Below are 14625 nucleotides of genomic sequence, written 5' to 3'. Positions count from 1 at the left end.
GGCTCACCTGGTACCTACTTTACTTTCTTTTACATACTAGGCTAAAATACACAATTTTACCTGGGCTTTTAATTAGGGCTTTTATCTTATTAGATTTTTGATGGTCCACTTCTGTTTTATGAATACTTTTTATGCTACCAAGGTCCAACAGCTTGTGTATTTAATTTTAATTAATTAAATAAAAATCCAAACCCAGCAGCAGTTAAAACTTCCAAGCAATTCACGCTGCCAGCAATAAGAACAGCAGGATATAAATATCACAAAATTAATTCAGCAGTGGTGAAACACTTCAGCAAAGGAACAAAACCAACTATAGCCATGTAAACTAATTATTAAAAGTCTGGGAGAATGCAAACATCATTTTGGGTGCCTTCCACTCCCTCTGGCTTCTCTGTAACAAGGAAGGAACCTTGAGTACAGTGGACAGAAGGGAGCTCTACAAGAAGGAGGCCACCACAGAGAAGGTCCTGCCACTCCACAATCCACTTTAGTATTAAGCAGGGCATCAGATATTGCTCCTAATGTTCAGATAGGTTCAGACGGGAGGAAGAGCTCCTTAGGGAAGTGTCTCTTTCATACTCTTCCTAGCATGTCCCTCCATACTGCTGACTTCTTCACCGGAGCTTCTTTAACACCAGAGCTTTTTTAAAATGGAAAGAGTTCCATCCATTTATATATGTAACAATCAACAGCTAAATCCACTAGCAGATAAAAAGAATCTGCAAAACAGGTGGCTACAATTTATACTTTTGTAAACTGGGGGAGGGAGGAGGAATCCCCAGGTTTAAACAAAAATTGGTTTTTTAAAAAGGGGGATAAACACCAACCCCCCTAGAAAGACCATGTGCAGAAAAGTGCAAACCAACAGGCTAGGGTCATCTAGTCCAACCCCCTGCACAATGCAGGCAATTCACAAATACCCCCACACTCACACACACACTCCCAGTGACCCCGGCTCCATGCCCAGAAGATGGCAAAACACTGTGAGCAAGCTGCGGCAAGCCCTGCCTCAGCTTCCCAGAGAAGTCCTGTTTTGCACAACATCCCCTCAAAGGGAAGGGGCTAAGCCATGGCGAGATCTATGAAGGGTTAGGAGCGGTGGTGGGGGAGCAGGTTGATAGCTCCAAATTGGGAAATTCCTGGAGATTTGGGGAGGGGGGGTGGAACCTGGAGATGGCAGGGATTGGAGATGAGGACTTCAGCAGGGTGTGTGTGTTAGGTGCTGTCAAGTCGCCTCCGACCTAGTGACCCTATGAACGAAAGACCTCCAAGATGTCCCATCATTAACAGACTTGTTCAGATCCTGCAAACTGGAGGACGTGGCTTCTTTTATCGAGTCAAGCCATCTTGTTTTAGGTCTTCCTCTTTTCCTACTACCTTCCGCTTTTCCCAGCATTGTTGACTTTTCCAGAGAATCCTGCCTTCTCATGATGTGACCAAAGTACAATAGCCTCAGTTTTGTCATTTTAGCTTCTAGGGAGAATTCAGGCCCGATGTGATCTAGAACCCATTTATTTGTCTTTTCGACTGTCCATGGTATCTGCAAAACTCTCCTCCAGCGCCACATTTCAAATGAATCAGCTTTCTTCCTGCTAGCTTTCTTCACCGCCCAACTTTCACACCCACCATACATGGCAATGGGGAATAATGCTCTCGAGTCCCCCCTCCAAAGCTGCAGGGGAACACTGAACCACCCTCCAAAGCTGCAGAGTCCCCCTCCAAAGCCCCCCTCCAAAGCCGCAGAGTACCCCCCCCCCCCAAAGCTGCAGGGGAACACTGAACCCCGTGGCTTGGAGATCAGCTGCAATTCCGGGAGATCCCCAGCCACCACCTGGAGGTTGACAAGCCTGGGGCTGGCCCCGTCGGCAAGCGGCTGCGGGCTGCGCTCGGCGGGGCGCGGGAGCGGGATGCGCGCTGGCGGCGGAACGGCGGCGGGGCTCGGCGCGGCACACGTGCGCGCCAGGAGGAGGCGGGCGGCCGTGGCGTGGACTCCCCCGCCCCGCCGCCGCTGCCGCGCGCTGACGCCGGAGCCGCCGCCGCCGCCGCTGCCGCTGCCGCGGGCACTCCCTGCGCCCTCCTGTTGGAGCCGCTGAGCCGAGCCGAGCCGCTGCCTGCGGCCGCCAGCCTCCCTCGCTCCCGCCGCAGCATCCCGAGGCCCGCCGAGCCTTCCTTCCTCCTCCTGCCGGAGCCGGCGCGGAGCCGGGCAGCAGCCAGCCGGAGCCGCCGGGCGAGGCGCGGCGCGATCATGGCCAAGACCCGCAAGGAGCGGAACAGCTGGGGTAGGCGAGAAGCGGGCGGATCGGGGCCGGGCCAGGCCCGCCGCGGACGGGAGGGCGCTGGCCAGGCCTGCCCGGCCCACGCCCCGCCGGGCGCAGCATCCGCAGGGGAGGCGGCCAGGTAGCGCTCCGGGCTGGCCTGCCGGACTCTGCCGGCGTCCGAGCCGGGGCGGGGCGGCGTCTCGCCGGCTCTCCCCGCTTGGATCCGCCCCGCCCTGGCGGCGCCTTCCCGGGCAAGCGATGCGGGCCCCGCGGCAGGGGCTGTGCCTTTCTTAACCCTCCCGGGTTAAATCTAGAAAGAACATCGGAAGGAAGGGATTTGCAGGGGAGGGGCTGCCCGCGGAGAGCCGGGAAGAGGCGGCTTCGCAACGGGACTCACCGGGCCCGGACTGAAGGCCACTTAATGCGGATTAAAGCTTCGGGGTGCAGGTGGTTGTGCGACGACACGTCTCTCCCTCTGCTGTCTTTACCTGTGGGCATTTGGCTGGAGTCCAGGAGGAGACAGCAGGGAGACCACAGCAGTCGAGATCAGGGAGCAGACTTCCCGGTCACACAGGGATCTTCGGGTGGGGAGGTTCCCTGGGGCGGTGGGGGAAGCCAGTCTGGGCTGAGCGATGGCTCTCAAGTCACAGAGGTGTGGCCTTGCGCGCACTCTCCAGGAGGATGAAGCAGAGACACAATTGCACTTGTTCCAGGTATATTTTAACCCGCCACCCAGTTAGGTTAGAATGAAAGCTTGGACCTGCCTTGTCTGTCTGTCCACATGCCTGTTGATCCCCCGGGCGTCTTAACCTGGTTGGGAGTACAGAGCTAGAGCTGATGGTTAATCCCAGATTGATGATTCCAGCTTCTTCTCTGCCTGTGGGACATGGGGATCGAGGGGCCGGCCTGGAGAATGGAGTTCTTGGCCTCTGAAATGAAGGGAGGGGCACTGAAAGGAGGTCGCTGGCCATGTGGAGCTGGGCGGTTCTGTTGCTGGTCTCACCGTAGTGTGGTGCGGAGTAAAAGAGACTCAGGGAGGCCTTCTTGTAACAACTCATCATGACTGTGCAGTGTTGCATTTTCGGGGTGGAGCTGGGGGAAGAAATGGATGGGGAAGGGGCTCAGTAGAGCAGCCCCAGTTGGATCAGATCCCCATCGAAGAAGGTTTAGCAGGCAGGTTGGGATAGCGGATCCTCAGCTGGGGAGACTTTCTCCCTGGAGAGCTTTACTGGTGCCAGTTGCCGAAGAAGAGCCCCGCCTGTCTGGGAAAGAACAGAGTTCGTGGCCTTCCAGCCTCGAACTTGAGATAGACCTGGCGAATTCCATCCATCGTTAAAAGCCGTCTTTTCAACTTTTGTTTTGATTTGTTTCAGCTCATCCTGGAGTGTAGGGTCACTGCATTCTTTGGTGTTTAGGCGTTGCTTTGACTGATGTTATTTTGAAATTTTAAACGGTGCCATTGTTTCTGCAGGTCAGGGTGCCACGCCAATGGGGAGATCCAGGGCTTTTTTTTCTGGGCAAAGAGGTGGTGGAACTCAGTGGGTTGCCAGCACAGCACAGAGGGCAACTCTTGGGGGGAGGGGGTGCCCCTGGTACCACATGTGCGTGCGCAGAGTGCACGCATGTTCCCAGGGCCAATGACATCACTTTGGGTCAGCTGGAACAAGGGGGGAGTTTTTAAAAGTTTAAATCGCCCTCTGGGAAAATGGCCACATGGTTTGTGGCCCCGCCCCCTGATCTCCCAATAGAGGGGAGTTTAGATTGCCCTCTGCACTGCCAGCGCGGAGGGCAATCTCAACTCCCCTCTGTCTGGAGCTCAGGGTTGGGGCCACCGGCCATGTGACCATTCCAAGAGGTTCCGGAACTCCGTTCCACCGTGTTCCAGCTGAAAAAAAGCCCTGGGGAGATCTAATTTTGTGATGGCCCTTGTGAAGGTGGGCCGGTGTGGGGCATGATTTGGCTGCAGAATAAGCTAGAAGCAGGAATGCAGCTTTAAGAGCGTTGCAAAATATACTGTCCGGTCTGAGAGCTGCTTGTTTGATGCTCTGCGATGGGGGCTCTGGCATCTTTGCCCCAAATTGCTCTTGTGGACTCCCAGGCTGACACAAGGGGAGCCCCTGTTGCTGGGAATGCAGAGATCTGACCCCTCTTGGGCGACAGTGAGCCTTGCTTTAGTTTCCCTTCTAGCGAAGAAGGTGCTCTGAGCCAAAGGCTCTTGATGACCTGGCAGCAGATCTGGGGTGGTTGCTTCAGGTGGGTAGTAGCCATGTTGGTCCGCAGTAGAAGAGCAAGATTCGAATCCAGACACTACTTAAAGACCAACAAGATTTCCAGGGTATAAACTTTTTGAGAGTCAAGTTCCTTTCATCAGATACAAGTCAGGGGTAATTGTAGCTCTCTGGAGCCAAGGCACCTTTGAGTTGTGAGAGAGGGGCCATAGCTCAGTGACAGAGCATCTGTTTGGTATGCAGAAGGCCCCAGGTTCGATCCCCAGCACCTCCAGTTAAAAGGATCAGGTGGTAAGGTGATGTGAGAAAGCTCTGCTTGAGACCTTGGAGAGCCACTGCCGGTCTGCGTAAACAATACTGACCTTGATGGACCAAGAGTCTGGTTCAGTATACTGCAGCTACATCTGTATGTCACTCCAATTCTGCAATCTAGAAAGGAAATGAACTTAAAGTGCATCCAGCAAAGCTATTTATTGAGGAAGGTGCAAGGTGTTAGGCAGGGCTTTTTTTCAGGGGGAACGCTGTGGAACGGCATTCCGGCACCTCTTGAAAATGGTCACATGGCTGGTGGCCCCGCCCCCTGATCTCCAGACAGAGGGGAGTTTAGATTGCCCTTCGTGCCACTCCAGAAGCGTGGAGGGCAATCTAAACTCCCCTCTGTATGGAGATCAGGGGTTGGGGCCACCAGCCATGTGGCCATTTTCTCTGAGGGCAACCCACTGAGTTTCACCACCACTTTCCCCAGAAAAAAGCCCTGGTGTTAGGTAACTCTTGCATGCCCTGCAATGCACCTGATGCTCCACAGAGGCTGCGCTTTACAGGCGCATGATGCATTACATATGGAGGGCCATTAGAGAGGCTGTTCTGCCATTATAATCAGGAGTGTTGTGGAACCGACGAGACTAACAAGCTTTTATTCTGCCTCAAGCTTTTGTGGACAAGAGCCCGCTTCATCCAATGTCATTATTGATCCACTCCCCTGAAGAGCTTCCAAGAAATGCTACGATTCAGTCGGCTGCAGTTTGAAAACCATTGATATAAATGTCTGCAAAGGATTGCATTGGAAATGGATAATTCGACCTGCATTTCAAATAGATACTTAAAAAAAAAAACTGTTGCTGACTTGAAAATTGGCATCTTAGCAGTGTACTGAGACCTTAGTCAGATTTCTTGTGCTCCTGACCACTTTGATGATGTCCCGCTGATGTTCACTGTTGTGGCCATTGACTTCTTCTACCATCTGTGCAATCTCAAGCTCTTCTCTAAGGCCAGGGACAAAGATGCCCCAGCCACTGGCCCCTTAGTGACATCACTTCCTGTTTGTAGTGCACTTCTTCCTGGGAGGTGCCTCCTATGTCTGGGTATGTCATTCATACTCTGTAGTCCCATAGAGTATGGGGGACCTGGGCAGCTTCTGTCTTCCATACTTTTTCAGTTACGATGGTGTCGTGGAGAAGATTGAACTTTTGCATGACATGAAATTTTTCTTGTATAGAAATGCTCATCTGTTCGATAAACATTCTTGCTTTGTTACCAAGAGCAAGCTTTCAGTTTCTGTCTATCCCATCTTTCCACCGTGGAATTCCGGGTAGCCTATAAGGTTCTCTTCTTCCCGTTTTCTGCCTGGAAGTTAGGTTATATTGGTCCAAGATCAACCAGTGAGCTTCAGGTGTGGGTGTGAATTAGAACCTGGGTCTCCAGCATTCTGACCACTGTACCACGCTGTTTACTCACTGCCCTTCCCTGCTTGTCTGCGCAATGGAATTCATGCTAGGGCTGTTGTTCTAAGAATTTCTTAGAGTGGCTGATTCCGCACACGTTGGATAATGCACTTTCAATACACTTTATCAATCGTTTGAGGTGGATTTTTTGTTCTGCACACAAAGAAATCCATTCCAAATGATCTATAAAGAGGACTGGAAGGACTGTTTATTTGCACTACAGTTGCTTGTTGACATGGTTTCCAAGCATTATTTGAAAGAATGAGAGAATTCCTTCCTCCTGAAAAGAAAATTAGGCATGTATGTGGGAGAAATATACCTGGTCCATTTTCCCACATCAGGATTTTCCATGCCTTTGCGAGCAGCTGCCGTACTAAGCAGCAAATGCATCTCTGGAACGAGTCCTCGGATGCTTCTAATTTCTCTCCGGCAGCTGTCTGGATTGACAGGCCCTTCACATACTACCCCCTCTTGCCTCTCTTCTCCTTCCCCCTAATCTTGCAGCTGTGGTGTTGGGGAGGGGAGAGAATCTGCTTACATGGCACGTTTTTTCAGTCTAGAGAATAAATAGAACAAAGTCTGCTCCAACTCATAATGCAGGTGTGGTGAGATAGTTTGAAGATATAATGGCTGGAGAATTTCAAATACTCAAGAAAAGTCTGGCTGGGGCAGACCAAAGGTCAGTCCAGTCCAGCCATTTTATTTACAGGCCAGCCTGATTTCCCAGGGAGGCTCCCAACAAAGCACGTCGGCAGTTTCTGCCAGCAGCCTCAGAAGTAACGGCTGTACTGCTCCCTGATACGGAGGCTTCATTTTCAGTAGTTAAATGGTAGGGCTGTAAATCAGCACTCTGCTAGTTTGACTCCCATGACTGCCATGAGCTCAGCAGGTGGTCTTGAGTAAGCCACTCCTCTCAGCCCCTGCTCCCCAGCTGTATTGTGGGGATAATAATACACTGTGAGAGCTGCTGTAGAATAGTGGTGAAGTGGTTGGGTTGTGAATCAGTGCTCTGCTGGTTTGATCCCACTACTGCCCTGAACTCTGCAGGTGGCCTTGGGTCAGCCACTCCTCTCAGTCCAAGCTCCCCCACTGTATTGTGGGGATAATAATACACAAATGAATGAATGAACGAATGAATAAGTGAATAAATAAATAAACTATGAGAGCTGCTGTGTATGTGTTATGTGCTGTCAAGTCATCTCCGACCTATGGTGACCCAATAAATGAAAGACCTCCAAAACGTCCTATCATTAATAGACTTGCTCAGATCCTGCAAACTGGAGGACGTGGCTTCTTTTATTGAGCCAAGCCATCCCGTTTTAGGTCTTCCTCTTTTCCTACTTCCTTCCACTTTTCCAAGCATTATTGACTTTTCCAGAGAATCTTGTCTTCTTATGATGTGACCAAAGTACGATAGCCTCAGTTTTATCATTTTAGCTTCTAGGGAGAATTCAGGCTTGATTTGATCTAGAACCCACTTATTTGTCTTTTTGGCTGCCCATGGTATCCGCAAAACTCTCCTCCAGCGCCACATTTCAAATGAATCCGTTTTATTCCTTTCAGCTTTCTTCACTGTCCAGCTTTCACATCCATCCATAGCAATGGGGAATACCATAGTTTGGATTATCTCGATCTTGGTTCCCAGAGAGACATCTTTATCTTTAGGGATCGTCTCTAGCTCCCTCACATCTGTTCTTCCAAGCCTCAGTCTTCTGATTTCTTCATTGCAGAATTCAGGGCAGTAGTGGTGTGATCCCACTACTGCCCTGAACTCTGCAGGCGGCCTTGGAGCAGCCACTCCTCTCAGCCCAGCTCCTCAGCTGCATTGTGGAGATAATAATAACACTGACTTTGTTCACCGCTCTGAGCGTGACACTAAACTGCCCAGAAAGGTGGTATATAAGCACACTGTTGTTGTTATTATTATTATTAATAGCCATTGAGACCTCTAAGCTAGTTCCCCTCTTGACCAGTGAATTCCAACCATTACTTAGGTGGTGTCTGAGGAAATACTTGTTTCTCCATCTCGACCCTTCTGTGACACAGACTTGGCGCCAAACCAGACTTTACATTTGGTCTGGCACAAGGACTCCAAATCGACTCTGATGTTTGCACAGCCAAACGTGACATCAGAGAACCAAAATTCCCAAGAGTGCTCGGGCCCAATTCAGCTTGGGAATATTGTATGGGGAGCTCAGGGATCAGATGTCTAGTTTGGGTCTTAGTTCTCATTGCTCTTCTATTTGAAAAGAAAACCTTGCCTATTGAGAAACGAGACGCATTTTAGCCTAGTCTTGCGCCTGACATGCTAACTTTCTATGTGCAAGATCTGTGTGTTAGCTTTCTATATGCAAGCAGGGGTCACTGGGTAAGGTGAGGGAAGGAGAGAGCTGTGAATCTCCTTTATTGTGCAGGGGGTTGGATTAGATGACCCTTGGAGTCCCTTCCACTCTGTGTTTGTAAGATGCTTCAAGCCTGGAAAAGCACTGTTATCATGTGATGCTCCACATGAGGTCTGGTATAGGGGAGGCCAAATGTGGGCTGGAGACCTCTGTGAGAATGATACTTCAGTTTTTGTGGATAACGCCGAGGCCTAGTCTTAGGAGAATGTTTGCTAGAACGTTTGCACTGTCTGCTAGTGAGCGCATCTGAGTTGTGTGGGAAGCAACATATCCAAACAGGCACAAAAACTGGATACCAAACTCCTTCCCACTGGCCATATGATAATTCCTTGAGTGGTGCCCCACAGTTGGCATCGGGCCCTCCTGTGCCCATTATAGGGAGGGAAACAGATGACCTGTGACCCCTATGGAAAGAAACTGTTTTAACAGGTCCCAGAGGCTATGAGAGATGGGCTGTAGGCTCTGTCCTGAGTTGTGCCATTTTTCCTACTTTGTCTGTACAAACTGTTCTGTCTGGCATCAACTCTCAATCAAGTGTCTCTTCCAGATCTCCAGCCGGGCCGTCAGGGACTGAACTTTGTGACTGGGTGCATGCAAAACGTGTGCTGAATTGTGTTACAGATCTCTGACCCAGAGACTGATACGTAGCCCTGAAAATGGTAGAGTATGGTTGGGTAGGCAGTTAGGGGACTGTTTCACTAAGCGGAGGACTGGATTAAAAATCGGCACAAAATCAGTAAGCCAATCATGGGATGAGGCAGGAGGAAGAGCGTCAGCAGTGGGGTGCCCCCAGGATCTTGTTTTAGGTTGCTGTTCAGGGTTGTGTTTTAACGTACCTGAGACAAACTGATACTTAGGGAGAAGGGAAAAAGCAAGCTGTTCGTAGTTATTAATTAATGAACAGCTTGATGGCGATGTAATTGCAGCGGAAACCCAAAAGATGTTGCCAAAGCAAAGGAAGGCGAGTTTGGCTTGAGTACAAAAGAAATTATTGGGGTGGTGGTTGGTGAGATAGATCTAGTCCTTTATTTTTCTAGGCAAATGAGAATCAGCCGCTGCTAGAAATAGCTTTCTCGGAAGTTTGTGCCTGTGTGCGCCAGAAAAAAGAAGAGACTCGTTTCTTGCGATGCAAAAATACCTTCAAATTCACTGAGGCTCAACAGTGAGTTTGCATTCAGAATTTGTAGAGACATTTGGTGATGATGGAACCCGTTGTCCATGCTGAGGCGTGAGCGCAGCTAAGACCAGCCTTTTTGGTATTTATTTTTACTTCATTTATGCCTCTCCGTTCTCTCCAGTGGGGACCCAAAGCGTCTCGCATCATTCTTCTCGCCTCCATTTTATCTTCACAACAACCATGTGAGGTAGGCTAGGTGTGCGACTGGCCCGTGGGGATTTGATCCCAAATCCTAGTCCAGCAATCTCCCCCCCCCTGTTTTACAAATTATATTTATTACAAATTATATTTATTTGGTTTTACAAATTATAATATAATATATACCATTCACATATCAAACAGGTAACTGTACATTACAACATATAAGAACTTAAGCCTATACGAACCATTCATCAAATAAACCAATTACTATATATATTAAAACTACTTTCAATACAATAAGGATGTTGAAATATAGTTTGATCCTATATTTTTTAATAGAACGAAAAGTTACTCATGCAGATATACTGAGTATTATGGTTGTTGTGGGTTTTACGAGCTGTATTGCCGTGGTCTTGGCATTGTACTTCCAAACGTTTCGCCAGCAGCTGTGGCTGGCATCTTCAGAGGTGTAGCACCTAAAGACAGAGATCTCTCAGTGTCACAGTGTCACAGTGCCACACTGTGTCACACTGTGACACTTGAGAGATCTCTATCTTTTGGTGCTACACCTCTGAAGATGCCAGCCACAGCTGCTGGCGAAACATCAGGAACTACAATGCCAAGACCACGGCAATACAGCCCGGAAAACCCACAACAACCATCGTTCTCCGGCTGTGAAAGCCTTCGACAATACATACTGAGTATTTTTAGCTAAGTTACTCACTGAGTTAAAGCTATGTAAAAAAGTTTTTAGGGAGTTGTAAGTTATTTTCAGTTGTGTACTCAAAAAATGGAAACCGTTTTGCCATAAAATCAGTTTCTTTTGGGAAGTGGTCTGTTTGATACAGTCTATCATGGATTTTCTCTTGTATACTAGTCCAGCAATCTAACCACCACATCACACGGGCCCACTTAATATTTTGATGACTAAATTAGGCTTTTTGAGCCATTCTGGCTTTTTAAAAAAGGACGTTTGTCTTTCATCTCCATGCCATGGTCCACCTCTCTCAGCTTCCTGATGCCCTCCATGCTTGCCTACTAAAAATTGCTGAACTTAACCAAAACCTTGCCAACTTCAGCTTCCTAACCAACCAAAGCCCACCTTGACCACCCCACTGACCTTCTGTGGCCAAGTCAAGAATTGGTATCACCTTAGCTTTTTTAAATGGCACTGTAAATTGTTTGGGGAGGTATGTCTAGCAGGAGGACTAGATAAAGTGGGCTGATAGGCAGGCAGACAGAGAGATAGCAACCTTGAGGAGTATGGCCCCTGTTTGGCCATACTTCCTCCTCACCCCTCTTGTGTGAAACAGAAAGTTGGGCTAGAGGGACTGTGGGTCTAATGCAGCACGGCTTTTAATTGCCCCATGATATCTGCAAAGAAATCATAGAATGGTTGTTGTGGGTTTTCCGGGCTGTATTGCCGTGTATTGCCCACAACAACCATCATTCTCCGGCCGTGAAAGCCTTCGACAAATCATAGAATCATAGAGCCATAGGGACCTCCAGGGTCATCTAGTCCAACCCCCCCTGCACAATGCAGGAAACTCACAACTACCCCACACACACACCCTCACTAACCCCTGCTCCATGCTCAGAAGATGGAAAAACACCGTCGTGTAATAGCCATAAAAAATAATGATTGGTTTTAGGCTTCGCTAATTATTCAGATTTTCAATCATGTGACATTCTACCTAGCTAAAAGTGATGCTATGTCCAGCTGCAAGATAAGCTATATAAATCATTAAAGAGAACAGGAAAAGTTAAGTGAGTAGATCATCATTGGTGCATTCCAACAGCTGGAAAATCATTTATCTGCTACTGTCCACTCTTTTTAACTGGCTTTTAATTGATTAAAAGAACATCTTTGTGGTTATACAACCTGTTAAAAAACTACACTAAAGTTCACACAAAGTTCAGTAGAATACACGTGTATCACTAAGGTATAATGTGCCCTAATCCATATTCCCATTACAGCTATTAAAAGAGTTCTTTGCCTGGGGCACGCGATGTTCTGGTCTCAGGCTGCAGCTGCTAAGATGCTTTTGGACGCAAGCCATTTATTTATAAAATGCAATTACCACTCAAAGATGAATATGGATTTTAGCATTCACGGACAGAGTAAAAACCTCTTGAAGAGCCCTACCAACGTGCCAGAAGAAGGCTTGGGAGAATGAAAGAGTTGTAACCTGGCAAAGGATGTTGCTCAAAGCTGTTGTCTTGTGGGCTTCTTTGGGGGTTCTGCCATGATGCCAGAGCCCAGCTGAGAAAATCCAGGTCTCCTGGGGTGGGGGGGAACCTGGAACAGGGCCTCCGTAGCTAGGGCCATATTAACCCATGACCGGGCCCCTAATCTTTCAGGTATTTTGGGCCCCCTCCGGCACTTCAATCTTTTACTCCACCACAGCTGACAGCTTGAGCCTGGTACGGTAGGTACTAGACCGCAGTACATAGCCCTGTATCCATTTTGAGGGTCTCTTGAAGAATTCTATTCACAATTTTAAAAAATATTTTTATTGCAGAAGTAGAACTCTTCAGGAAAGCACATTTTGGGGGTATAATTGTTCAAAACTGTAGTAAGTGGATAAAATTATTAAAAATATATAATTTATGGATAATTGTTTTAATTTATGACAATTTGTTTCACTTCAATAAGGAAGCAGTTAATTATCTTATGAATAGAGGTTATATAAGAGAATCAATTGTAATTTATGTGGGGTGTGCCTCAGCAAAAAAAAAAATTGATGGGCCCCTAGTCCCTGCGGGGCCCCTGGGCTTTGGCCTAGTCAGCCTTATGCATAATACAGCCCTGTCGCCAGCCAGTGCTGGGGCGGAGGCTCCTGTAGCTGGAGACTTTCTCATAAGGGATTAATGAGCTTTGTTTTTCTTGAGGTCGGGTGATTCTTGGTTTGTCTCTGTGGCATCCTTCACATCCAAGGAGATTTACAGTTAAAATGCAGGTCTCTGCCCTGAGCAGCTTGCTGTCTGAGTTATGGCAGAGGGGGGAAGACCTTCATGCATAGGCTTTATTGGGGAGGGTGAAGTTGGAGGGGCTCAGTTAAGGATTAAAACAGAAAAGAGTCCAGTAGCGCCTTTAAGACTAATCAACTTTACTGTGGCATAAGCTTTCGAGAATCACAGCTCTCTTCGTCAGATCTGATTCTCGAAAGCTTCTGCTACAGTAAAGTTGGTTAGTCTTACAGGTGCTACTGGACTCTTTTCGATTTTGCTACTACAGACTAACACGGCTAACTCCTCCGGAATTAAGGTAGCCAAACTCAAGGTGGGGTCTGGAGATCTCCTGGAATTAATTCCTGTGGATAAAACGGCTGCTTTGAATGGAGGAATCTAAGGCATTATACCTTATTGAGGCTCCTCCCGACCCCAAATCCTGTTCTCTCCAGACCGACCTCCAGGTCTCCAGGAATTTCCCAGTGCTGAGTTGGCAACTGTAAGTAGGCCTTGGGGAGAGATCCAAGTTCGAATCCCTCCTCTGCCATGGAAGTGTGCTAGGTAACCTTGGGCCAGTCATAGAATCATAGAATCACAGGGTTGGAAGGGACCTCTAGTCATCTAGTTCAACCCCCTGTGAAATGCAGTAAATTCCCAAATACCTCCCCCCCCCCCACACACACAGTGATCCTGTGTTGTCATATGCACACATATCTGTGACCCTGTGTAAATGACTACACAGTCATATAATAGGTAAAGTATAAATGGAGTAGAGAAGTTAACTTATGCATTAGTGTTACCTAATTGAAAACAAATTTGGGAACCTGCATTTACACTGCAATCTTTAGCAGAGTTACTCCAGTCTAAGCCCATTAAAGTTGATATGCCTAGACTGGAGTAACTCTGCAAAGGATTGCACTGTTAATCTCCTAGCGTGTGTGTCCCCCCCCCCCCCCATCATTTATTCCTAACGGTCACCTGACTCTGAATTGGTGTCTGCTCTCTCAAAAACAGGCGGCTTTTCAGAGAAGAACTACGAATGGAGCTCAGAGGAGGAAGATGCTGAGAAGAAGGCTCGGCCGGTGCAAGTCCTCATCGTGAAAGACGACCACTCCTTTGAGCTGGACGAAGCCGCCCTCAACCACATTTTGCTTTCGGAATCTGTCCGAGATCGGGAAGTGGTGGCTGTATCCGTGGCAGGGGCTTTTCGGAAAGGGAAGTCGTTCCTGATGGACTTCATGCTGAGATATATGTACAACATGGTACGTTGGCTTCAGTTGAAAGCTGGTTTTATCTTGCACGTGCAGTTTCACTTGCTGTTCTGTGCGCCTTGAAGCCAGTCAGCACATCTGGCAGCCGCTGTTGCTTCTGTGCAGGCTCTTGTCCAGCGGCTGGCAGTATGCCAAGATTTTTGGCAAGGGTGCGCTGGCACTCTTCTCTGAATGGGGGTGTGGAAGAAGTCTTGGCTTGGGATCATGTATGTGTGTAAAATCCCTTCAAATCTCAGCTGATTTATGGTGACCCCCTCATAGAGTATTCACGTTCAGAGGCGGTGTGCCATTGCTCGGCACTGTGTAGCAACCCTGGATTCCCTTGGTGGTCTCCCATCCAAGTACTAAGCAAGGCTGACCTCGCTTAGCTTCCGACATCTGACATGATCAGGCTAGCCTGGGCTATCTAGGTCATTGGAACCGTACCTCCCCAAAATATTGCTGCCCCCACTGGACACTAGGTTTGTTTGTGCTG

General features: G+C 48.4%; 1 protein-coding gene across 1 annotated transcript in view; it reads left to right on the top strand.

Moving 5' to 3' along the window:
- Positions 1 to 2197: 2197 nt before the first annotated feature.
- Positions 2198 to 14625, top strand: part of ATL1 (atlastin GTPase 1) — a 54366-nt gene continuing 41938 nt past the window's right edge. Inside the window, exons 1-2 of the mRNA XM_054972839.1 lie at positions 2198 to 2279; positions 13894 to 14141. Of these exons, the coding sequence (XP_054828814.1) occupies positions 2246 to 2279; positions 13894 to 14141 (282 nt within the window). The 5' untranslated portion in view covers positions 2198 to 2245. The remainder of the gene's footprint in view (positions 2280 to 13893; positions 14142 to 14625) is intronic.

The sequence above is a fragment of the Eublepharis macularius genome, chromosome 2 (assembly GCF_028583425.1).
Source record: "Eublepharis macularius isolate TG4126 chromosome 2, MPM_Emac_v1.0, whole genome shotgun sequence".
In the NCBI taxonomy this organism is placed as follows: Eukaryota; Metazoa; Chordata; class Lepidosauria; order Squamata; family Eublepharidae; genus Eublepharis; species Eublepharis macularius.
The sequence above is the reverse complement of the archived record's forward strand: the minus strand, read 5'-3'. Positions and strand labels throughout refer to the sequence as shown.